General features: G+C 41.1%; 1 protein-coding gene across 1 annotated transcript in view; it reads left to right on the forward strand.

Annotated features, from left to right (window-relative positions):
* dedd (death effector domain containing) overlaps positions 1-25,715 on the forward strand; it is a gene marked incomplete at its 3' end in the record, with an annotated part of 26,514 nt that extends 799 nt beyond the window's left edge. The window contains exons 2-5 of the mRNA XM_080015360.1: positions 58-710; positions 22,850-22,954; positions 24,429-24,566; positions 25,324-25,715. Coding sequence (XP_079871486.1) covers positions 143-710; positions 22,850-22,954; positions 24,429-24,566; positions 25,324-25,715 — 1,203 coding nt within the window. The 5' untranslated portion in view covers positions 58-142. The remainder of the gene's footprint in view (positions 1-57; positions 711-22,849; positions 22,955-24,428; positions 24,567-25,323) is intronic.
* Between the last annotated feature and the right edge of the window lie 700 nt (positions 25,716-26,415).

Consider the following 26,415-nt stretch of genomic DNA (forward strand, 5'->3'; position numbering starts at 1 on the left):
ATCTCGACTGTTGAGGCACATTAACCTACAATCTGTCCCCTTTCCTCCGATCAACAGCGCACAGTGGATCTGTGGAGGAGTGGTCCACTCCGTACGTCGCAGGGATTCCACTGTCCCTTTCCACCTTCCATCTGCTCCTGAGATGACATCACAGCCGCCTCCTCTCCCCAATGCAAACGTCAGCGCTCCCCAGCTCGCCCCACACAACTCCAACGCTCACCAGGCGCGGCCTCACATTCAAGCCAACCAGCTGGACTCCACGCAGAGCAGCCCTGCCGCTCAGGCCCTCCACCACAGAGCTCTAACTGATGGGGCGGGGACCTCGAGTGTAGAGGCGCCCAACAGGGTTGCCTCAGCCTCCTGCAGTGGCTCGGTCTCCTCCTCGGCCAGGGGATCACCGCCCGGAAAGTTTGAGCCGTGGCCAGAGGAGGTGGTGGACAGTTCCTACGGGCTGTACTCGCTCCATCGCATGTTTGATATCGTGGGAGCCCAGCTGACGCACCGGGACGTGCGTGTACTTTCGTTCCTCTTTGTGGACGTCATCGATGAGTACGAGCGTGGCGGCATCAGGAGTGGCAGGGACTTCCTGCTCGCCTTGGAGCGCCAGGGCCGGTGCGATGAAACCAACTTCCGCCACGTGTTGCAGCTGCTGCGGATCATCACGCGCCACGACCTGCTTCCATATGTGACTCTCAGGAAGAGGCAAGCTGGTGAGTCAAAACATAAACACAATCACAGCTTCATGGTGTTTGGATCATGATCATGAAGCTACAATGAAGGACATGTTACCAAATTGCAATTGCTGATTTAATGTGTGAATATTGATCTTTACACCTCAGTATTTTTTCAGTTAACTAAGCTATGTAAGAAATGTTACATATTTGAAAGAAACAACTACAATAAGCTGCTTGTTGTTTTCTGTTGACTATTTGTGCTTTGCTAGTGGTCACAGCAAAATTTGTAATGTAAGTGAATCCAAGTCCTGCTCAGAGATTCCGTTAGAACAAATTGATGCCGGTCCACGTGTCCTGGAAGATTTTAATGTCCCGGACAAATGGGAGCGATTCCGGTAAAATGTTATTGCGTTTATTGAGCTTAAAAACAAATTGATATGGCTCTATAAAGAATGAAATCATTAAAGGAATGTAGATTCATAATATTCGATATTGAATATTCAAAATAAAATAGGCATGTCAGTGAAGTTAATTTTTTTGTTGTTTTGTTTTTTATTATTATTATTATTATTATTATTATTATTATTACTACTATTATCTTTTTTTTTTTTAATGAATAAATATTACGAATATTTTGACTTGAATCATAGTAATACGGAAATAATTTCCATTCGTCGACAATAAGTAACAAGTGAAGCTGCTTTAATTAACATCTCACTTAAATACAATTTTGATAAAATCAAAAACAAAATAAATATGGCAAGCAGGTCTAAAAAAAATAGTTACGTTTGGTGTTGTCCGTCTTGGCGGCACGTCTCGTCTACATATTTTACAACACAATGAATATTTACTGTCTGCTTTGGGTCGAACTCAAATGTCCAAAAAAACGCCAAACTATGGATGTATGTGTCCCTTTTGTCAACGATACATCATCTTTCTGCTTCTCCTCAGAGTTTTGGACGCTGTACTCTGTCTGTGGGCGGGGCTTATTTCTATATCACTGTGATTGATTAAAGGCTAAAGGTCAACTTTAGGTCGTCCAAACTGATTGGCCTTTAGTTGAAACATGCAGAACTCGGAAATGAACAGAACTGCGTTTTGTTATTTTTTAAATTCGAAATGATCGAGTCTATTTTATTTAGACATTGAGTAAAAATAAATGGCCATAATTAGCGTTATTGTTTTATTGGCCAGAACTAATTAAAATTGTGCTTAGAGGGAATTATTTTCACCGGACATTATGACCATAGAGATTTCAATATGTCAGACTTCAACAGATTTTCCCTCTCAATAACCGGCAATTTCCAGATAACAGAAACGCTGGTCCTGCTTAACAATGGCGTCAAGGAAAGGAATGACCTTATAGCAACAGCTTTATGTAGCTGCAATCTGATGATATTGGTCTGGAGTCACATTAAGAGTTGTTTCACCGGGACACTATCTTGGAGATGATGAAATGGCACAGTTTGTGGCCAACTAGACTCACTCCGTTGAGACTCCTCGACTCCCATTAAATGGGGGGCCGCCGAAACCTAAAGCTCTGTTAATCTCACTACGGTCGTGGCGACACTGAACAGCATACAATATTCTTGGTATGCAGTTGCATCTATGACTACGCTTGTCACCCACCACTAGATTTCCTCTACATCACATGTGGCCTGGGCCCCTGTTGCTCATTGTAAATTATGCCATATCATTTCAAAAATGTTGTCTGTGTGTTTCAGTAATACATCAAATGCATGTAGAAATAATGACCCAAATGGGCTTTGCACTCTTGGCAGTTGATCTCGTGTGAAAAGCCCCGTATTAAATCACAACTTTTCATTTTTTATTTTTTTTTACCTCTGCTGTTGACATGCTAGGCATACAACATAAAATGTTTATATGCCATTGCATTTAGGACAGGTAGTCTGCAAGTAGAGTTCAACTTTACAACCTGCAATGCCACTTTTTATTCATTCTTTAATCATCAAGAACTGCTGCAACAACTCTTTCACGCTCCAGTTTTTAATAAAAGTTTGTATATTCTGGAAAAGGGATATTTTTACCTATATATTACCTATACCTATATATATTACCTATATGTGTGAGATGTTCGGAGGTGGTTGTAGGATGTTGTTCGTCAATTTGAATTTAACTTTGAGAGACAGCTGCAGTTGAAGGAATTGCAGGAATCTGTGACAACTGATATTATACCTTTGGATTAAGGTTGGGAAAGATATAAGCAAATTGTTTTAAAAAATCTGTTCCAAATGAGTAATTCCTTATCTTTTCCAAGAGTTGAAGATTATTGGTCTGTTTTGCCCGGTTGTGCCGGATTGGTTTGAATTTGTTTGGAGATGAAATGTGACCACTGAGTTTGTTTAATTTCCACCAGGATGACAGAGTGATTGCGATGAATGGGGTTTTAAACCAATTATGTTTCTTTATAGATTCAGTAAGGAATGGGAGGTCAGATATTGATAAAACCTGACATTGCGTTTGTTCAATATCTTGCCATCCACGGCCCAGTTGTTGCTCTGGTTGTTACCATTTAAGTATAAACTGAAGATGGTTCACTAAATTATAGTATCTGAAGTTTGGGGCTGCTAAAAACAAAGACTGAGGAGGCCTCAGTCTTTATTTTTCTGTAGTGTTGCTAGTTTAATTCTCAGTTTCTTGTGTTTCCAAGATAATTGATTGATTATTGAGTCTCAAGTGTTAAACCAATGTACTGTTGGTTCGACTGGGGACATTGAAAATATACAGTTCATTTTTGGTAGTATATTCATTTTCACTGCTGCTGTCCTACCAATAGTGAGATGGGTGAATGTTCCATCGAGTGAGGTCTTCTTCAATAGTTTTGAGCAATGGAGTAAAGTTAATGCTGAAGGGAAGTTTCTGGGTTACAGCATTCTAGTCTTCTGGTAAGACTGTGGTTTTAGTCCAGTTTATTGAATAGTCTGACATGGCTGAAAATTTAGATATAAGATTGAACACTCCCTGTAGGGATCATATTGGGTTCCGTAAATATAAAAAAATATTGTCTGCATTAAACTGATTTTGTGAACAGAGTTTCCTATTTGTATGCCAATGATATTAATGTTTTGACGGATGGCCGCCGTGAGAGGTTCAATGAAGTTGGCGAATAGTAAAGGGGAGAGTGGACCTTTTCTTGTGTCACGTTGTAGAATGAAATGCTATGAAGTGTTATGACAGATGGCAGATGGTGAGTGGTACAGAATTCTGATCCATTGAATGAGTGACTCTCCAAAGCCAAATTTGTTAAGGGTGGAAAAGAGATAAGTCCAGTGAACTCTCTCAAATGCTTTTTCGGCATCTAAAGAAGCAGTAACAGTAATTTATGTTGTTCCTTTGAGATATGCTGATCAGACTGAATAAACAGTGCATATTGCTGGATGAGTGTCTGCCCTTGACAAAGCCTGTTTGGTGAGGGTAAATAATAAATGGAATTCCTTTTTCAATTCTGTTGGTTAGTATTGTATTAATAATTTTTATATCACAATTCATTGGGCTTATGTGTCTATAACTGGAGGTGAGGGTTGGGTCCTTATTGGGTTTGAGCAAAACCGAAAGAGAGCAGTATTCATGGTTGAGGTTGAATAAATCTCCGTAACCATTCTGATGAATTGTGGGGATATTAGTGGCCAAAAGTGATTATAGAATTCCACTGGGTAGACATCCGATCCAGGTGATTTATTGTTGGGCATAGAGAGGAGAGCTTTCCTGAATTATTCTAGAGTAAGTGGTTGATCTAGTGTAGTAGCCTGCTCTGTGGATAGTTAAGGGCGGTCAATATAATCGAGGAATAAGTTAATGTTTGATATATTTGATTCATTATCTGAGTAGTATAGCTTATTATAAAAGTCTCTGAATATTTTATTGACGTCTTGCGGGGTGTGTGTTATTCTACCCTGTGAATCTTTGATGGCTGTAATAAGTATTTTTTCTTTATCGCATTTCAATTGATTGGCAATTAATTTACCTGATTTGTCGTTGAATTCAAAGTAATAGTTCTCTTGTTAGTTGCATGAGGAAATTAATGTTTTGATTAATGATATTATCAATTTAAGATGTTATTGTCCTGATCTCATTCAAGACTTGCTCAGGCGGTGAGGTGAGCTCAGGTTGGCTTGTTGGGAGTGCGAGTCTTTTAATCGTTGTTCTAGTTTATTTTGGCGTTCTTGTCCTTTCTTTTTCTTGTGAGTCGAGAATGAAATAATGCTACCTCTCCAAACGACCTTTGCCGTTTCCCAGAGTAAGGATGGTGATAATTCTGGAGAGTCATTCAGTTCAATGAAAGCAGTCCATTCTCTGGAAAATAAATGGTTAAATTCTTTATCTTTCAGAAGTGATATGTTAAACTGCCACCTGCCAGGAGGGTTCAGGTTGGTTTCATTTTAGAGGTTGAAACTAATAGGCCCGTGATCAGATATTACAATCGGGTGGATTTCAGGATTAGTGATTTTGGACATTAACGAGTTACTTATCAAAAAAAAGTCAATTCTAGAGACGCTTTTTTGGGATGGTGAGTAATATGTGTATTCTCTATTATGTGGATTATTTAATCGCCAACAATCGGCAAGAGCAAGATCACTCATATTGTTTTATGATGTCAGATGAGCGGCAGGACAAATTATCTCTAGTTTGTGAACGGTCTAAACTTAGATCAAGTACTTTGTTGAAGTCCCCTCCCAGTATACACTACTCACAAAAAGTTAGGGATATTTGGCTTTCGGGTGAAATTTATGGAAAATGTAAAAAATTTACTCTACAGTGATATTATATCATGAAAGTTGGGCATTTAAGTAGAAGCATGGTGATTGCCTCATCTCAAACAATTTATTGATAAAAAAGCCAACAACAGTGGTGGGTATACCACAACAAAAAATGTCAATGTCTCAATAACTTGTCATGTGCTCTTGAGCATCAATTACAGCTTGACAACAATGTCTCATGCTGTTCACAAGTCAACTTATTGTCTGCTGAGGCATGGCACCCTACTCTTCTTGAAGTGCGGCCCTCAGGTCATTGAAGTTCTGGGGTACAGAGTTCCGAGCCTCTACACGTTGACTCAGCTGATCCCATAGGTTTTCTATGGGATTCAGGTCTGGAGAAAGTGCAGGCCACTCCATTTGAGGTGCCCCAGTCTCCAGCAGCCGTTCCCTAATGATGCGACCTCGATGAGCTGGAGCATTGTCGTCCATGAAGATGAAATTAGGCCTGTGTTGTTCATGCAGGGGCACAATGACTGGATTAATGATGTTATTCAGGTAGTGTTGGCTTGTCACTGTACTATTCACAAAGTGTAGGGCAGTTCTGTATTGACTAGACACACCTGCCCACACTGTAACACCACCACCAAAGGCTCGTCTGGTGACAACAGTGGCTGATTCATAGCACCCTCCTTGACGTCTCTCCATCGTTTGCGGCCATCATTTCTTCTCAACGTGAATCGACTTTCATCAGAGAACAGCACTGAGGCCCACTGGTGCCTCGTCCGGCGTAAATGCTCCCTGGCCCATGCAAGACGATGATGCCTGTGCCTGGTGGTGTGGTCAGGTACCCTTGCAGGTCGTCTAGCAAGCAGACCACGCTGATGTAAACGGTTTTAAATGGTCTGACGTGACACTTGGGTGCCTCTCACCTCCCTTAAATGTGCCTAGAGTTGAGTGGCATTCATCATCCGGTTCCGCAGGGCACTGTTCACAATGAAGCGGTCATCAGTGTGGGATGTGGCCAAAGGACGTCCACTTCTATGCCTTTCTGTGACTCTTCCAGTCTCTCTGTATCTCAGTTGCAACCTGCTTATGACACTCTGTGACACTCTTAAGCTCAGTGGCCACGTCCCTGCATTCAAAAGTTTAGAGAAGGTCAAAAATCAAGTTCACCTGTAAAGGTTATAGTGCATTTTAGGTTCATCCTGAAATTTCACCCCAAAGCCGAATATCCCTAACTTTTTGTGAGCAGCGTAATATTTGAGTCAGAGAATTAGAAGAGTTTTGAAATTATATTGTAAAATTAATTTGGGTCTCCCTCATTGGGGTCATAAATATTAGCTATGGTCAATTTGATGCTTCCTAAAATTCCCTTCATCATAATGTATCGCCCTTCCGTGTCTGATATTGTGGTTTTATTCTTATATGGGATACTTTTATTGATCAATATAGAAACACCTCTCTTTTTGCGTTATATGATGCAGAAAACATCTGATTAACATGTGACCCATTTAGCTTTGAGTTTCAGGGTCTCTGATGCAGTGAGGTGAGTTTCTTGCACATTCCAACTAATAAACTTAATGGATGTCATTGAGGTTAGTTAGGGGGTGATGGACGAGGATTTGTAGTTTTCCCATGCAGCAGCACTGTGCATCCAAGGCAATAGCTTGACTACAGTGCCATGTTTTCATATCACTAAATCTGTGTTTTTCTTCTTGACATTTATTTTTACTGTCCTAGTATTGCAGGAGGTTTGTAGGGCTACATATCTTAACAAACAAATTACATAGACAAAGATAAACATAGAACATTACGGAGTCAGACATACTGTACATAAAGTGAGAGACTGAATTGAGAGTGATGAGAGAAGTAGGGAGGGAGGGATTAGGAAGGTGAGATGATAAGACAGTGACCAATATTCATAATCCTGACATAAATAGGATGCTAATTTCTACATCTCGCATATCAGAATAACAAGGGTGTGGTGGAGGTCTCGGAGATCCCGTCTTTATATGGTTTATCTACAACCAGCGGTCCCTCTTTACCCTTCTGCTGGTTCTCCTTCAGGATGTGGTACAGCACCTTCCGTCAGTTGTTAATCTCCCGGGGGAATTGGTCATTCATACCCAGCGTGGTTCCTTTCAGTTCCCGTCCTTTGCTTTTAACCAGCTCCTTGTGCTTAAAGTGTTCAAACTTGGCAATGATGGGGCAGGGACGGTTCCCACGCGTTGTCCCAGTTGGTGAACCCGGCGATAGGTGAACTGGGGAGTTTCAGGGCGGTGTGGAGTGAGTCTTTCACCATGTTTTCTGAGGTCTCGGTGTTGTTCTTTGGGATCCTGGAAAAGATGAGCTTGTCCCGCATACTTCTGGATTGGATATCCAGGATAGTCTCTTTTATTATTAAATTTTTTTCCTTTACAATCTCCATCTCCATTGTGAGACGCTTCAAGGAGGTTTTTAGATCTGCGTTGTCTTTTTGTATCTCACTGACCATGCGGTGCAGGAAATCAAGGCTGGCTTTAATCTCGGTGATGTCTTGGAGAAGCAGACCAAACATGTCCACCTTCATGTTAATCTCTTCCAAGACACTAACCTCTACAGCGGTGGAGATTAGATCATCTTTATCGGCTCAGTCTGCCTTCTTCCTCTTTTCTATGTTGTTACGGTCTTTTCTTCCATTTCTAAAACCGCCAGGAGCAGCCAAATAAGCTGAAAGAGAGTTCTAGAAGGAAATTACATTTTTCCAGATTTGTGTTCCTTTGTGGTTTTTTTTCTTATCTCTCAATGTATTTTCAAAACCGAGTTTGATTCATAAATAGTAGAAAGATGTTAAACCGTGGAGTTAGATATTTCCGTTATATAACATGGGGAAACAGTTCACTTAGACACTGAATAGTGCTGAACAACGCCGATGTACGTCGCGTTCCAAATTATTATGCAAATTGGATTTAAGTGTCATAAACATTACATTTTTTGTTTTTCACTTAAACTCAGGGATGGTATTGTCTCTCAGGGCTCTTTGGATCACTGAAATGTCAATCTCAGACACCTGTGATAATTAGTTTGTCAGGTGAGCCCAATTAAAGGAAAACTACTTAAGAAGGACGTTCCACATTATTAAGCAGGCCACAGGTTTCAAGCAATATGGGAAAGAAAAAGGATCTCTTTTCTGCTTAAAACCGTCAAATATTGCAATGCTTTGGACAAGGTATGAAAACATAAGATATTTCACAAAAACTTAAGCGTGATCATTTTACTGTGAAGAGATTTGTGGCTGATTCAGAGCACAGACGGGTTCATGCAGATAAAGGCATAATGAGGAAGGTTTCTGCCAGACAAATTCATCGGATTAAGAGAGCAGCTGCTGAAATGCCATTACAGAGCAGCAAATGGGTATTTGAAGCTGCTCGTGCCTCTGGAGTCCTGTGAACCTCAAGGTGTAGGATCCCCTAGATGCTTGCAGTTGTGCAACCTACTATTCGGCCACCCCTAACCAATGCTCACAAGCAGGAATGGTTGCAGTGGACCCAGAAATACATAAAGACTAATTTTCAAACAGTCTTGTTTACTGATGAGTGCTGTGCAACCCTGGATGGTCCAGATGGATGGAGTAGTGGATGGTTGGTGGATGGCCACCATGTTCCAACAAGGCTGCGTTGTCAGCAAGGAGGTGGCGGAGTCCTGTTTTGGGCCGGAATCATGGGGAGAGAGCTGGTAGGCCCCTTTAGGGTCCCTGAAGGTGTGAAAATGACCTTGGCAAAGTATATAGAGTTTGCACCATCACATGCTGCAAAGAATACTTCTGTGGCTGCTATTGGACATAAAAGCAGAGAAACTCATGGTGTGGCCCCCATCCTCCCCTGACCTCAACCCTATTGAGAACCTTTGGAGCATCCTCGAGCAAAATATCTATAAGGGAGGGAGGCAGTTCGCATCAAAACAGCAGCTCTGGGAGGCTATTCTGACATCCTGCAAAGAAATTCAAGCAGAAACTCTCCAAAAACTCACAAGTTCAATGGATGCAAAAATTGTGAAGGTGATATCAAAGAAGGGGTCCTATGTTAAAATGTAACTTGGCCTGTTAAGATGTTTTTGATTGAAATAGCTTTTGATTTCAGTAAATCTGACCTCCTAATGTTTCAATTCAACAAATGACCATTTTCAGTTCTTTCCACCTATAAAATGTTTTGAAACTCTGTTTTGCATAATAATTTGGAACTGTGCTTTTTGAGTTTTTTATTTTTGAAAAAAATACTGTTGTCATTGGGAGGTTTGTTCATTAACATTAGAATTATAACCTAACGGTTGATGACTTGAAAATTATAATGACTGTCATTTGCATCAACTATTTAGGAAAATCAGAGAAATATATCATTTGCATAATAATTTGGAATGCGGTGTATAGTTTCCTTTAAAGCGACCGTCCAGGTGAAGATCATTTCTTCATATTTCATGTGATGTTAAGTCACAACGTGAAAACGTTTTGATATAGTTTAACCTTTAAATCATACTACTTTTACACACACACACACACACACACACGCGCACACACGCACACACAGACATTATTGTGTAGGGGGCGTATACCAACGAAGAAGTAATGCTGACGTCACTTCCGTAAACAAGACGAGGATTCGGTTTCACTTGTCTCTGTAAACTTTCGTCTCTGTGTTGTTATGGATTATGAGAAGTGGGTGGCGGAAGATCTAAATCATATCGCGGACCTGCCTCTGACCAGTGTGATAGATCCAGGTCAGTGTAAGCAGGGCGTACTGGACTTCATTTTCCGCAAGTTCTCCAACAGCGATGCTGAATCTGATTTCGGACTTGAAGAACATTTCAAACTGCGGATTTCAACCTGAATGTGACGATGAAACTGAATATTTTCGAGAACAACCGGAGGAGACCGACGACACGCCCATTGTTGTTACAAATGAAGAAGTTGATGACGTCATGAAGTCCGTTGAGGTTGATGTGGTGAGATTGTGCAGATTATGAACAAGTAGTAATGGACACGATTCTCAAGTTTACCTCCGAATGCAGCCAGAGGCAAAAAGAAAATGAAAAGACGCAGCCTCAAGCAGGCTCTCAGAGTGTAGTTGGGGTAGGGTTGGGGTTAACCCACATAATAACTCCAAGAACTTTGAAGATATTTGGCATACACACATTTAAATACTAAATGACACATTGAGGCTGATATACAGAGACTCATATTATTGATAGACTCTACATTTTGTTTTGTTGTCCGTACTTTTAAACACCTAAATAATTCCACTTTTATAAAACATGTATATTATTACTGTTAAATAAAAGCCTTTTTAAAAACAAAAGATGTTGTGTGTCGATGACGCTGTTCAACATTCCCTCAAAACACAAGAACAATGCAGAGATTTCCCCCATTCAGCAGGGTGTCAAGTGGCCATGTGGCTTTATTGGTCCTTCACCCATTTGCATTCTGGGAGCTGGCTGAATGAAGCCAAGTGTGGGGTGATTAAACTTTGAAGGTGATTATCTCAGAAACACAGTTTGCCACACCTTTGTCATTAACAAGTCATAGCTTTAAATATATTTGCTTGATTTGCACAAGTGACACCTTCTTTTAAAGCTCTTATAAAGTTACAGGAGCATATGAAATATAAACACAATAATCATTGCTAAGTTATCATTAACTGTCTTCCATCCTATGTTCAAGGACCATCCTACTGGATTTTTCTTTTGTTTGTGTCCGATTATTATTTATTTCTAGGGCTGTACCCAACTCAGAATTTTGTCAGTCTAATCGGATTCAGCTGTTTCAGTTTGATTCCCCTTATTTATAATTCCTTATTGAAATGTTATCACTGTGCATTTTGTAAGCTTCTATCTGTTTAATCCTGTTATTGTAATGCACACTGACTGACAAAAAAATAAAATAGTGCCTCTTAAACCCCCCCACCTGTTGGTAAACTGCCATACCGTGGTATGAAAAAAATCATACCGTCAACCCTATTGCCAGGTAGATTGCTTGCTAGCTCAGGTCCAAAAAGGCATCTGTGAGACTTTCAAATCTTAAGTCACTTAAAGCAGCACTCTGTAACATTTGGGATTTGGCGGCCCATGTGCAATTGCATAGTTTCTAAATGCGATTGTACTTTTACACCACTGTCAAAACTTCCGCTGTTCGAAAATAATTTATTTTAGCAGACAAATTTGAACCGTATCGGTCATGTTTCAGTAACAGTCTATGTTAGAAACGCAGATATACTATACAAGGTTACAGTGTCCCTTGCACGGGTCTCACCGCTTCAGAAAGCACTCAGTCCACATCTCATTTGCGCGGTCGGGGATGTGGCGCGGCTAAGTTTTGTATGAGCATTATTACCGAATATTTGACCGGCAAGTTTATAATTTCTAGCTTATAATTTATTTATATATATTTGTAATTCATTTCAACAGGTTAAAAAAACGAGCCAAACATCATGGAACTGAGGTAGTGCAGTGAAGTGTACCACACTTTTCCTACAGTTTTGTACCTGTACACAGAAGTTGCATAGTGCAAGAACAGGGATGGGGTGAATGAAATAGGTGCCATTTTCCATATTACAAGTCAGTGTACCATCAAAATGTTATCTTAAGCTAAAAAAATGACTAAGTGTTGCTTTAAGGGACCCAAAGAGCTTTCTGACACACCTTAAGTTAATAGTACTCCAGTAAATGAAAATTAGCAAACAGCAACTGATAACCAACATGAAAAAGTCAAAAAAGGTAAGTGCTTTGCATTTCAAATGGCAGTCTTACATACAAACAGATGACACCAAACTTTGTCAGTTTGGTTAAAAGTTGCATTCTGAAATAAATGTAAAATTGCTCCTACTGCATGTACCATGTTCCACAGTACATAGACTTACAAATTGTATATTAGGGGTGGGTAATGTACCAAAAGATAACCAAACTGGAATTTCCCTCCCTCCCTCTCTCGAGGCGATAGTGGCGCCGCCCCTTGCCGTCGCCTGTGCCGGCACTCCGGTCGACTTTTGCACATTATAGAACTTTTTTCTGTTTTTATAATAATGTCCACCAAAAAAGCATTGGCAGTTACCTCTAACGGCCGCAATGCACTCATGGATATAAAAACTTCCCTAAACGAACAACTTTGGGACTTTTTATCCGTGGAAGCGGAGTGGCCGGCTGAAATTCTACGCGGGAAGACGCTCAACAATAACGACAAAAATGGAGCCGCTGTTCCACGAGCGGGCCCACGGAGGAAGCACCGTGGCAAACGAGGCGGCAAGCATCCTTCTTGCCAACGTTCAGTCCCTGGAGAACAAGATGGATGAACTTCGAGCGAGGATTCAATTCCAACGAGACATGAGGAACTGTTGTGTCCTCTGCCTGACGGAAACATGGTTGAACCCACTGGTGCCGCATGAAGCCATCCGTCCAGCCGAGTCCTTCTCTGTGTTGCGCGGCGACAGATCGGGGGAGTCGGGGAAATCCAAAGGTGGAGGTGTCTGCCTAATGGTAAACAACCGCTGGTGTAACCCCAACAACCAAGTCTCTCTCCCGCTCGCCGAACCTGGAACAGCTGACCATCTTATGCCGTCCATTTTATCTCCCCCGGGAATTCAGCACGGTCATCATTACAGCCGTTTAGATACCGACACAGCACTGTCGGACCTGTATGATGTGTTGTGCGGATTTCAAAACAAACATCCCGACGCGGCTGTGGCGGTGACTGGGGACTTTAACAGGGCGAACCTTAAAAAAAGTTCTGCCTAATTTCCACCAACACATCACATGTGCCACCAGGGGAGATAGAACTTTGGACCATTGCTACACACCTTACAAGTACGGATACAAAACTGTCTCGCTCCCTGCTTTCAGGAAATCTGACCACGCTACGATCTCGCTGGTTCCCGTTTACAGGCCTCTGATCGCGCGAGAACTGGTGGGGACGAGGGAAGTGAAGCGGCGGATGGAACAATCAGAAGCTGTGCTACAGGACGCACTCCCTGACGTAGACTGGGACATGTTCCAATCAAGTCAAGTGACATCAGCGAGTTTACGGACGTAGCGGTGAGCTTTGCGGCTACGGTAGCAGACATCATCGTTCCCACGGTGAAAGTTTGGATATTTTCAAACCAGAAATCGTGGGTTGATAAATCCATCCGCTGCGCTCTGAATGCTTGCACGGCCGCTTACAATGACGGTCTTGTATCCGCAAATATGGACAGTTACAAAGCGGCGTCTTACAATCCGCGGAGGGCGGTGAAGGACTCTAAACGGACATACGGGGAGACTGTGGAGCTACAGATGGAGCAGGGGGACACAAGATGCTTGTGGGAGGGGCTGCGGAAGATAACAAACTACAGTAGCAGCTCCTCCCCAGCCACGAGTGTGGACGCCTCCCTAGCCAACAAACTGAACTCCTTTTATGCGCGGTTTGAGTCTGGCAACAGCACCGCTAGCTCGCAGGCTAATTGGAGTTACACCGCTGGGGATGAGCGCACACTCTCAGTGTCCATGCACAAGGTCAGGAACGCTCTGATGCGGGTGAACACCAGGAAAGCTGCGGGCCCAGACGGCATATCTGGGCGAGTACTGAAAACCTGTGCTAACCAGCTAGCTCCGGTATACAATATTTGACATCTCCCTGGCTGAATCAGTGGTCCCGTCCTGCTTCAAGAGGTCCACCGTCGTTCCTGTCCCGAAGATGGCCTCTCCTGCCTGCCTGAATGACTACCGTCCGGTGGCCCTCACCTCGGTGGTCATGAAGTGTTTTGAGGGGCTGATTAAGGATTATATCTGCGCCTCCCTCCCCTGCACCTTGGACCCGTTGCAGTTTGCGTACTGGCAGAACAGATCCACGGATGACGTGGTCTCCCAGGTACTGCGCACCACGCTCACGCACCTGGATGGCTGGAAAGGGGCCTATGTGAGAATGCTGTTCATCGATTACAGTTCAGCTTTCAACACCATAGTCCCCACCAGACTGGCTGTCAAGCTGAAGGAGCTCGGACTGAATACTCCGCTGTGTGCCTGGATCCTGGAATTCCTCACAGCCCGGCCCCAGGTGGTTAGGGTGGGGAAGCACATGTCCAGCTCCCTCACCCTGAATACAGGATCCCCCCAGGGTTGCGTCCTCAGCACCCTACTGTACCGTTGCATTACATTTCACTGCATATATGTATGAAAGTATGTATATGTATGAAAGTATGTATATGTATGTGACGAATAAACCTCTTGAATCTTGAATCCTCCTTTGGGTGAGGTATGTGGCCGCCTTGGGTGGCATGCCGAGAGGCGCATTTTGTGCACCTGTGTCCCTCTCAGACGGCATAGGCGACACACAAGCTAGCGATACACGCGCCAGCAATGCCACGATTGGCGTGCCACAAAAGTGTTTTTTTATTTTACATCTCCTTATGAAACTAAACCGTGCGTAATGGGGACACTTTCTCAGTGACACTCTCCTCGATCACCCCCTCTTCATGTTGTGCGTGCAGAAAATAATCGTATGCCCCCCCGATGGCAGAGAGCAATACGGAGAGCCATGTTCGCGTCCATGTCCAGGTTGGGACGATTCACACATATAAAAATATATTCCTGATTCCCCTTTTTATAATTCCTCATATCCCTGTCACTTTTTGTAAGCTTTTATCAGTTTTATCCTGTTATTATTTTGGACACTGACTGGGGAAAAAAAAACAAAAAAGACGACTACTCGACTTGAAGAATCTCAAGCTGCTTTCACACATGCACTGCATCCCTGAAATCATCCAGATATTACCTGAAGGAGCTGTGTGTGAACGCAAATGTGGCCTGGGTATTTGGCCCTGACATTACGCTGACTTTATCCAGTCAGTGCCCTAGTACAAAGTTCAGGTAATGTCTGATTGAGAGATATGTGTGAACAGAGCAGGTAATTGTCACAGCGAGCGAGTGGGCGTGTCGTGTGTTGAGTGACATCTCTATCATGTGCCATTTATTTACCTTTGTGTCGATCTTCGTGCATGGAGCGTTGCTGCTGCGTACTCCTTTCTGCTTTTTTATTTCTTTCCACTCGTTCATATTGCGGATACGTCCAAATACATGGAGTATCAATGCAAAAAAAAAAAATCCCAATTACCGATAAATCAGTAGCCTCTTCCTCCATCTTGGATGTGCTGTAAAACTCTGCAGCGTCATTGTGTCACGTCCTGCCTCCTGCACATTCTACCCAGGCACCGCCTTTCGTCTTAACAGATTATTTCCAGGTAGTGTAAATGCGTCTGACACCAACAGTCTCAGCATCTCATCTTGCATTTCATTGTGATTCAAAATCTATGTCTCGTGTGGAAAACCAATTGTATTCTAGATTTGGAGAAATTACTTGACTAAAGCAGATATAGTTTTTGTGCCAAAAGTAATCCAAACATACAGGTGTGTATCAGGTCTATGTTGAATATTGTATTTGATAACCAGGTTTACATTTATTTATAGAAATTGACTCAATTATTGTCAGATTATTAAAACAGATGTGAAAATCTGACCTGATCACAAAGACCGGTCCTAATGTATTGACGTTGGATTTTTTGAACTGAGGACAATTGGTTATTTGCTGTTAGTCGATGGGACTATTTGAAGAAAAGCAAGGTAGATACGACATATAATTAAATAGATGGTTAATTATAGTGTTAATTAAGGCCAATTACATCCAGCTGTATATTTCCAGCTCAATGGTCTTTTGATTAGAGGAGTTCCGTTTGTCTGGGTAGGGCTGTATTGTGTTGGAAAATGTCCCTGTTTTCAGTACCCAGTGATAAACAGTTACATCTGTGGTGCTGAGACAGAAACTGTACTTGCAACATCTGGGAATAAAATCCAGGGGGGTGGGCACTCCATACTCAATGCCCCAGAGTATAACATTGACTGGTTAAGCAGCTAGTGGGATAACTTCAACACTTTATTGGGAGCCAATGTTATGCCCACTCAAATTTACTCTGCCCAGGGTTCACACACACCTGTATTTAGTTCTTTTTAAACTGGAGTATCTGGGAAACTAGCCTTTTATATTTCCTGTAAACCCTTTGGGACTCTACTGTCATAGATGGGTGCTATATAAATACACTTTTACTTAAATATACTTGCGTATAGTACTTATTTATTTTGGGTCCCTTAAAAACAACCTTCAAAGACAGAAGCCTGATGTACAGAACTGCTTTCACTGATTTTACTCAGTCAAAGCCCCGCTCCCTTTTCTGTCAAACAGATTGACCTCCACATAAACTAAAACAAACACTGGTAAATCAGCTAACATTTGGCTTTCGGCTGTATGTATGTATGTATGTAAAATAATTGCAGGGTTTTAAGAGAATGCGAGTTGAACAGAAAATAGATCCATACATTAACTGCTTCAGGGCTCAATGTTAAGGCTTGTCCGGGATAAGTGGATTTTTTTTGTAGGGCAAGTGGAAGAGAAATTTGCTTGCCCCACCAGACAAGTTAAAATATATTAACCAAAAAAAACAGTCTGTCGTCATGTTGTGCTTGGCGATAAAACTATAATTATCACAATATTTTTTTGTCAGTTTTGAAATAAAATAGGCTTGATAAAGTCTTCCACAAATTTGTTCATTCATAGAAGTATTAGGCAACTGGCAACAGAAAAGCCAATCAATTTGGACGATCTAAAGCTGGTCTTTCACCTCTAGCCAATTAGGTTTGTCTGTATAAAAATAAGCCCTGCCTCCTCCCTAGTGGGTAGGTTGCGCTTGGAAACACACCGGCAGCGGAGACAAGAGCGGCAGTGTCCAGAATGAGCAACTTGGAGAAGGGGAAAGATGATACTGTATCTTCTACCAGCCTCAACACAAACTTTTAAAAGGCATCAGCTTTCGGTTGCCGAAACTGAAAATACTGTTGCCATTTATAGTCACCTGATATTTTGAGTAATTAAGATACTAAGCTTTATTACAGTAACCAAACAAAATTCTTTGTGGTTGTTTTTTCTGATCCTACAGAAATTCAATTTTCAGATGGGAAGTCAAGACAGACAAGAGCGGTGATAACAATAACCTCACTTAGCCTGTTCAGCCTGTGTCTCTGTTTCTCTCTTACACCCACATGTATATACTCACCACACAGACAATAAGAATCTCAACAGTCCTGTTTATCCCCTCATTATTAACAGTGGTCAATTCTTATTTGCATCTTTCCATTTAAAAGTAGCTGTCCACCAGATGAGGTCTGAGCATCTCTGTCTACAAAGATAAGAACTGGCTAGTGTATTGTAACGGCTATATGTTGACAAATTTGACCAAATTGACTAGAAAAAATACTTAAAATAAAGACATTTCCTGTATATTTTTATTTTGTTTTGGTTAATTTTGTAAGTACACTATCGTTGTCTAGTTTTAACTAAAATGTTTTTTGACGCCTACTTTTAGTTCACTGTACATGTGAATAAAGGTCTGAAATATACTCATGAACGCATCACTTCCAACACGCATTACAATTTTCCGAGCCTGTGAATGCAGCATCACTTCCTGCTTTGGAGCTCTTTAAACCGGAGACTAGAGCCGTGTCAATGTCTTAGTTCTAACGTAATATCAGAGAACGAGTCCACAAGTTAATCGGTAAGAGAATGGCGACATTCTCTTGGACGGATAAAAAAATAAATGCTTAAAATGGCCAAAAAAAAACTTCACACAACGATTGACACAATTAAGTCACCCGTTGTGACTCATTGACATGAAAAAAGCGGCATTAGCTGAAAACAAGTTATTTGCGTCCCTGACTGTAATAACTTTGCTCAATGCCGTCCACTGTGATTGACTCTTGAGCTGACTGCGCTGTCAGCAGCCCGACAGGAGAGGTCGTTGGTGCGCAAGGAGTTTAGAACACAATTAGGAGCAGGATGCACACTTTTACCTTTTTAAATGAAATGTTGATTAAAGCAGCTACACTTGTGACTTCTTGTTTACTTCTTACTTACATTACGAGTGGTGTGCAACGTTTATTATATAAAAATAATATTTAGCATTTTACCTTCAGATTTTTACCCCAATTTTTCTTGGATATTTATTTGGTTAGAAAAAGAGGATGCTAAATACTGCTTTTTTTTTTTTTTTTTGGTGTGTTTTTTTTTTTTGCTAAAGTAAGTTTTCCTTTTTCTTTTTTTTGACTAGTGTTTCTTTCGACAGTTTCATTCCACCAACAAAAGTGTTTTTAAAATGCATCATGGCATAGGATTGTCATTTAAAAAAACACTTAATTGTAAAATTGTGTTTTAATAATTTGATGTATTTATATTTTCTATATATATTGTGATAAATATTGGTGTTGAATGGTATGAAATATTTTATCATAACATTTTTGGCCATATTGCCCAGTGCTGTATGTGCCACTCATTGCTCGGCTATTTATAGTTTTGTTAAGTGCGCGATTAGTTAGCTCTAAAGATGAGACAGATCTTCAGAACTACAAAATGCCTCAAATTTAAACTACAATAACCATATGGCATTTCGAATACCGGTCAGTTATGACAAAATTAAAATAGCGAAAGCAGCTCACTAAGGGGCTTATCTGAACATTAATTGATATCACTCTGCATTGCCTATTGTTATATACAATCTAATTAATATGACAATTATTTGAAGTGAAAGCGTTGCATATAACCACTCTAATAAAATTAATAAATTGAATCATTTATATATTGACACTGTTTGGATGCTTTCAACTGTTTGTCTGAATTCTGCATTCACAAACAAAATGAAAAATGTTAATTATTGTAATTTTACCCTGGACAAGTGAAAGGTAAAATTACTTGTCCGAATGACAAGTGCCTCAAAAAGCTCATGTTGAGCCCTGTGCTATGATTTGAGTAAACCTCAAGTGTACGAGATGAATATTGCTGGAAAGAGTCATTGAAAGTCCTTAGATTAAATTTTTTAAATTGTCCATCTTAACTGGGGCTGGGTATTGGTACTCAATACCTTGTCAAGGTATCGATTGAAATAACCCAATTCCAAGTAGTATCGAAACTTCTCCGGTCAAAAAATACCTGCATTCAATCCTGTTTATACCCAGATCTTGGCAAAAAAATACTTTGTTTGGTTTTGCTTGCAGCCAATCACCGCAAGCATTCTTCGAGTAAATTCAACATGTGATTGGCCCACTACCGCAGCAGCTACAAGCCAGCCAATCACCACAAGGTGTTCTTATATATAATGCAACATGTGATTGGCTTACTACCGCAGCAGCAGCTTCAACAGTCTGTTAAAGGATAGGTTCACAATTGTATACGTCTGTCTTAACACAACAGTCAGGTGTCCATATGAACAGTGGAAGAGGTTTTCCTCACTGTAATCATTCCTCCTGTACTGGCTATGTGTTTATAATCACACTGCCCAAATCCTTCATTGTACAGTTTTTTTATTTAATAAATATTTCAATAATTTGAACACTTTCAAAATGTTTTTATTTTTTTGAATTTTATATTCCCTTATCAGTCCCACAACAGGGAAATTTGCAATTTCTCTGCATTTACCCATCCTAGTAGCCGACGTATCTAGGAGCAGTGGGCTGCCATGTAGAGGCGCTCGGGGAGCAGTTACTCAACTCAATGCTTCGATTCACATGATGGGTATAGTAGAAAAAAAAGGTATTGAATGTAGTACTCCATTGGTATCCATATCACTTTAAGGCTACTGCTATTGGTAAGAAATAAAAAAAAAACTCAGCTCCAATTCTCTGAGTTAGGTTTATGTTTTTCATTTTCCAAACACAACAAAATAAAATCATCAATATCAATCACGATCAATGGAGTCGATCGTGACTGATACCAGTACCAATTAGGCCCAAGCCTAAATCGTCATGCAGGCCCCCAAGGGCTCTCCTTGTAGCCTTTTCTGTTTTCACCTACCAAAAGTGCAGCTTTGTCTTTATTTCATAAATTCTTAAATTTAAGAATAGATTGCTATCAAAAGTAAAAGGCGGATTGGTTAAACGCTTCAGTCATTACTCTGTGTGACAGTGTCAGACAGTTTAAATACAGTGATGAACTAGTATGTGCTGCTAAAGTTAACCTAAAGTAACTGCCTTCACAATAAATAATGTATTTTTTTAACTATAAATGAAGAAACTCAAATGTGTAAATCTTTGAATAAAATACTTTGAATCAAAACTCATTTCATGTAATTTCTTCACATGAAATTTGGCTTATATGTAGACTAAATGCTACATATAAATTACATATAAATAAAGAAGAATGGCACCAAATAAATAATGATTTATCCCTAACAAGAAGGTCAGTTAATTACACCTCCAGGTGTTTTACAAGAAAAAAACAGCCTATCAACATGATCTGGTTTAAGAGATGAGCAGAGGCAGGTAACAATATTTCCCCTGGCACTTAACGCCCTCTCAAAAGGGGAACTTGTAGCCAGTTTGCATTAGAACTATTTTGCCAGTCTGGGAGCTGTCGGATGAGTTTCTGGTTTTCCCACCACCACTCCAATGGGTCAAGTGTCAAGGGAACTTGTTGATTGTAGGTAAGACTGTAGCTCAGAGGCTTCACTTTGTTCCAGGTGGTAGGCTAGATGCGGTCTGGCCTGGTCCTCCTTAAAGCCTTAAAGAAGCTGCCCAAGGACTTCTTTGCACAGGGTGCTCAGTGGTCTCCGCTTGGGGATCAGGAGGCCCCTCCTGAGGCTCCTAGTGAAGAAAATTTGAAAAACTGATTTAATTGAACTCAAAACTTTTAAAATCCATGTCCATAAAGAACATTACAGCACAGTGAGCAAAGTTGCACATTTTGATCAACTCAATTTTAAAATATTTCCATGACTTCAAAGTTAATAAATATTACCATGACCACCGTCATCTCAGAAGCCAGTCAGTTTTGGATTGCCGCCACATTGTCCTCCCTGCCGAATCTCAGCTAAACCCGAGGATCAACAGCAGAGGCCATGTCCAGCAGTTCCTGTGTCAGTGGGTCACTGTCATAAGTCATCACTCATTAAGGTAGTCCTGGACTCTGGTCTGGATGGCTCTTGCCTCTGGTCTATATTTTCATTGTCAACTTTCAAGATTGAGTAGCTGAGAAGGTGGAGGACTGGCTTTACAAAGGATACACTGACATAGTATCCCCTTGGAAGTGCATCAGTAAACTCAACTAGATGGTGGAGTGATGTATTAATTTCCTCCAGTACGTCACTGCCCTGCCATGTGGGATGCTTCCCTCAGCATTGCCAATCAGCTCCACTGTGTGGTCCTCTGCAAAAAATTATGTGTTGCAGGCATCTGGTGTTCATTGTGAAATTGCTGTCTATGTATTGAACCGTAAGGCTCATAGATGGCTCTATTGTTCTGCTTGACCACAGGTCAGTTGTGGCCACAAAATACTGAACACTTTCTGTCTCTATGCATTTTCCCCCAAAGCTTTTGATACAGCGCAGACAAAGCCATCTGGAGAAATAATTACGTGACCAAATCTTGTATCTTCTGTCTAAAGTGTTTTCCTAAAACCAGGACTGTCCACAATGCTTATTGGACACATGTCTATTGCCAAATGGAAGGCGATAGCCTCTGTTATTTCAATGTCTTTGAGAATTTGTTGGATATTGTGTGTGTGTGTGTGTGTGTGTGTGTGTGTGTGTGTGTGTGTGTGTGTGTGTGTGTGTGTGTGTGTGTGTGTGTGTGTGTGTGTGTGTGTGTGTGTGTGTGTGTGTGTGTGTGTGTGTGTGTGTGTGTGTGTGAAAAAGCAACTGATGGTGCGATCCGACACTGATGTACCTTGACCTTGGAGTTCAGCTTGTACCTCTTTGGAAGTTGTCCTGTTCAATCTGGGGTCGATTTGTTTGTTTGTGTGTGTGTATTCTTCTGCTGTAATATACTGTTATATAATGTGTATATATAAGTACTACATAGAGAAGTATCTCTACATAGCGATTGTAGATACATATATACATATATACCGCTAAGACTGAGCGCTCTTACTTTGAAATGCGGTAATGACGTCGTCAGCAGGCTATCCGAAAATAGCCGAGTTGATGCATGTCGATTTTCGTTCGGACTGGCTGAAAATTTGTCTCAAAACTCTGTGTCCAAAATGAAAATACACGTGTGTAAAATTTAAATCCATGAGTATAAAAATGAATCCACATATGATTTATATTTGCAAAATATAATATATATATATATATATATATATATATTTTTTTTTTAATATTACTTTTTTTTTCCGGGAAGCAGTGCTGTTATTTTTTGGCCTGGTGGGGGTTCTCACAATTAAAGGGGAAACACTGGGATTAAAAAAAAAATGTATTACTTATTTTTTCTTCAATAAATTGCATTTGCATGTTGGAGTTGAATAGACATAGCTTACAACTCTGATCATATGTCATTATAGTATAATTTTTTTCCAAAGCTTCATGTATCAAGGGTGTGCAGAATACTTTGAGATAAAGTTAATAATGCTCTTTGTTGTTTGTTTCTTAGTTTGCCCAGACCCTGTCGACAAGTACCTTGAGGAGACGTCTGTTCGCTATGTCTCCCCAAGAGGAGTGGCTCAAAACACGGAAGATGTACCCCACAGGATGACAGGTTTGTGTGCTTATATATGTATACATGAACTTAAACGGTACGTTTGATATTTTTCAACCGTGGCTGTTCATAGCACAACTTCCCTGAGCGCCTTGCTACTGAGACACTTGATGCTCTGCTGCAGCTTCTCACTGTGCCTTAATGCAGTCTAATTAGGCAAAAGTTTAAGCCTTAAAAAAACAGTTGAAATGACAACGGAACTCTTTCATTCTAGTCTAGTCACACTCGAGTGTCATAAGTACTGACTGTGCAATTGGTGCAGCTACACCTGGGCCAAATGGCCACTAGGGGCCCATCCCATTGGCACGCCAGCGATGGGGCGCCAGCCATCTGCATTCCGCTGTGTGTCCCCATGCCCCGTTCGTTGAAGTAAAAAAACAAAAAAAACAACAGTGTATTTTTATTTAAGGTGTAGGCTATTTTATTTTATTCCATTCCCTATTTACCAAAATAAAAAAACAAAAAAGCGGTGTGTAGAGTGGCAAAATGGCTACAGCTGGTGGGTGTGTGTGTGCGCAGGGGTCCAAAAATGTTTTTTACACCGGGGCCTATCACCATCATGTTATGCCACTGGCCACACTTGTTTTCAATAATAATAATATGATATTTTATTTAAAACAACTTTTTCCAAAAAGTACATCCCAACATTGGCTACAGTAGGTTGACTGTAGGGTGCACCGTTTGCTGGTATCTTGCATCTTCCATGAATATTTTTTCCACAAAAAACGGCTATGATGACAACTTCCTGTTTTTGGTGTCACAGGAGGACTCATGAATCGATCTTAAGTTGTTTTTCATTTTATTAATTGCAGGGAGGCTTTTTGGTGCTTGTAGCCAGGAAGCCGATGGAGTACTTGGATGTGGTGGTCTCGGGTGGCGAGTAGTGGCTCTAGGTTATTTAATGTATAGTAATAGAATGAAAATATCAACAATTAATAATAAAATTAAGCCTTCTCTTGCCAGTGAAAAACAGGTGATCACTGATCACACATAAACAGATCCGGCGATCTTTAGCGATGTGCTCTCTCGAAGGCGCATCCAGCAATACCCATAAATATATCCATCATGAAAATATCATATTGTCATAGCTGCTTCGAAATTAATATGAATCTTTTTTATCCTGCATCTGTAAAGTTAACCAACTCCAGAAAAAAACACACAAATCAAGATAGACAAAGAAAGAAATAATAGGTGTTTTTTAGGTTCATTTTTAATAATTATGGTTCTAATATGACACATTTGATGACGTGAACATTTGTGAATGAGGCTGTGAATGACAAGCTGCAGCAGAGCAGTAGGTTTCTCAGTAGAAAAGCGATCAGCGAGGTTGGGCCATGATCACTCTAATTAACATTTTAAGATCTAGGTTTAAATATTCAGAGTCTCTTAAAAAATAAGTTATTTACAGAACAACAGTGCCTCAACATACACCACCAACCTGATTCTCTACCCCCATCCCCTGAAACTTCCTCAGGTACTCAACCGCTGATTTGCTGCTCCCCTTCAGGACCACAGGTGGGTCCTTCTAGAGCAAAGCCCGCCCCTTTGGCTCCCAGCCGAAAGAGGAAGAGGAGCCACTCCACAGCAGACTGCAGGGAGAAACAAACCTGCGGTAAGAAGAGTCAAACGTAGAAAACGAACAAAAAACACCTGCAGGGCGATCATCATATTATAAGATAAGATCGTACTTAATTGAACCCCCGTAGGTAAAATTGAGGCATTGCAGCAGCTCATTTGGGCCCAACAGAGTGAGAAGTTATAGATACATTAAAGCATAAAAACCAGTAACAAGGTAAGTTAAAAGTAGTAGTAAGTAATAATACACTGCTCAAGAATATACAGTGTAGTTAACTTCAGCGAAATGCAAAATAGGGTATAAAAATATTAGGTGAGCAATGTGGAACAAAGTCATTAAGTGACAGCAATGCCCAGTCTTTCAACCAGGTGCTGTTTTCTTACAATCTGAGGCAGTCGATTGATATGCACAGATCAAAGTCTTTTATTAAATGTGATATCAGTTGTGACTCCCGTTTGTCAGTCTGGTTGTGGTGATTGTTGTTATTCTATATTCTCAAGTAGTGGTTCTCAATTTGGGCTGCACAATGTGTCTTTTTTTTTTTTTGTCATTGAGATATTGAATGCATATCGGCAATAGTGACATGTCCAATTAGCGAAATGGAACAACCAGAAATATAAAGCATACAAAACAATCCCTTGGAGAACAATTTGAATGTTGAGTCGATACTACTGATGCATTATTTGGGGAAAGATATGTCGCTGGTTGCACCTCAACCTTGCAAAGACTGCTGTTGAGGACCACTGATCTATTGCCTTTTGACTTAAACCCCTTCCCATCTGTTTCATGCTAGACATCCGCCTCCGAGTGCGCGCCGAGTATTGCCAGCACGAGTCGGCGCTACAGGGCAACGTCTTCTCCAACAAGCAGGAGGCAGTGGAGAGGCAGTTTGAGCGCTTCAACCAGGCCAACACCATCCTCAAGTCGCGTGACCTTGGCTCCATCATCTGCGACATCAAGTTCTCTGAGCTCACCTACCTGGATGCCTTCTGGAGGGACTACATCAATGGCTCGCTGCTGGAGGCCCTTAAAGGCGTCTTCATCACAGACTCCCTCAAGCAGGCGGTGGGCCATGAGGCCATCAAGCTGCTGGTCAACGTGGACGAGGAGGACTACCAGGCGGGCAGGCGCAAGCTGCTCCGCAATCTGGTGGCGAGCGGGGGTGGAAAAGAGACTGCACCCTAGACACTCATTCCAGAACAGGTGTTTAGTGCTCCGGGGAGGGGGTGTGTGTGTGTGTGTGTGTGTGTGTGTGTGGGGGGGGGGGCGGGGGGGGGGGGATTACTGTGGTCTTTTTTTATTTTATTTTATTTTTATCCCACCCCCCCACCCCCTTATTTAGGGATCTAAATAAGATGCGCGATATGGGACTCAGTATAGCTAACTTTCCATGCAACCTATCGATTGCCGCTTTTCATTTCGTGGCACAATATCGCAAAGGAAATTGGGGAGTTATAGCCAAGCCGCAGCATTTCTTTGCTTGACATTTGGTTACCCTTGATCAGGACAACCCTCAATATTAAACAACTTGTGGGTTAAATTTGAAGAAGGAAAATAAAGTTGTACGGCTGTCTTTTTGGTGTTTGCGCATCTCATTGATGGATACTCATCGCAATTCCCAACAATTAACTTTTACCTCACATCACACAAAACAAGAGACTGCAAGTCCGTTGTCACCTGCGTTCCAGAGGTGGAATTATTTCAAATACAGTTGATGTATTTGTCTTTTCAAACAAAAGCATATGTTTTTTTTTTTGTTTTGTTTTTTGTTTTTTTTAACTGCTAATTCTCTTGTGGATTGTTTCTTGGTGTATTACTGTAGGTACAGTAAGAACTGATTGGACTTCCCTGTTTAAAAGTTGTACCCCCTATGTTGTGGAGTGGT

This window comes from Zeus faber, assembly GCF_960531495.2.
Source record: "Zeus faber genome assembly, chromosome: 15".
In the NCBI taxonomy this organism is placed as follows: Eukaryota; Metazoa; Chordata; class Actinopteri; order Zeiformes; family Zeidae; genus Zeus; species Zeus faber.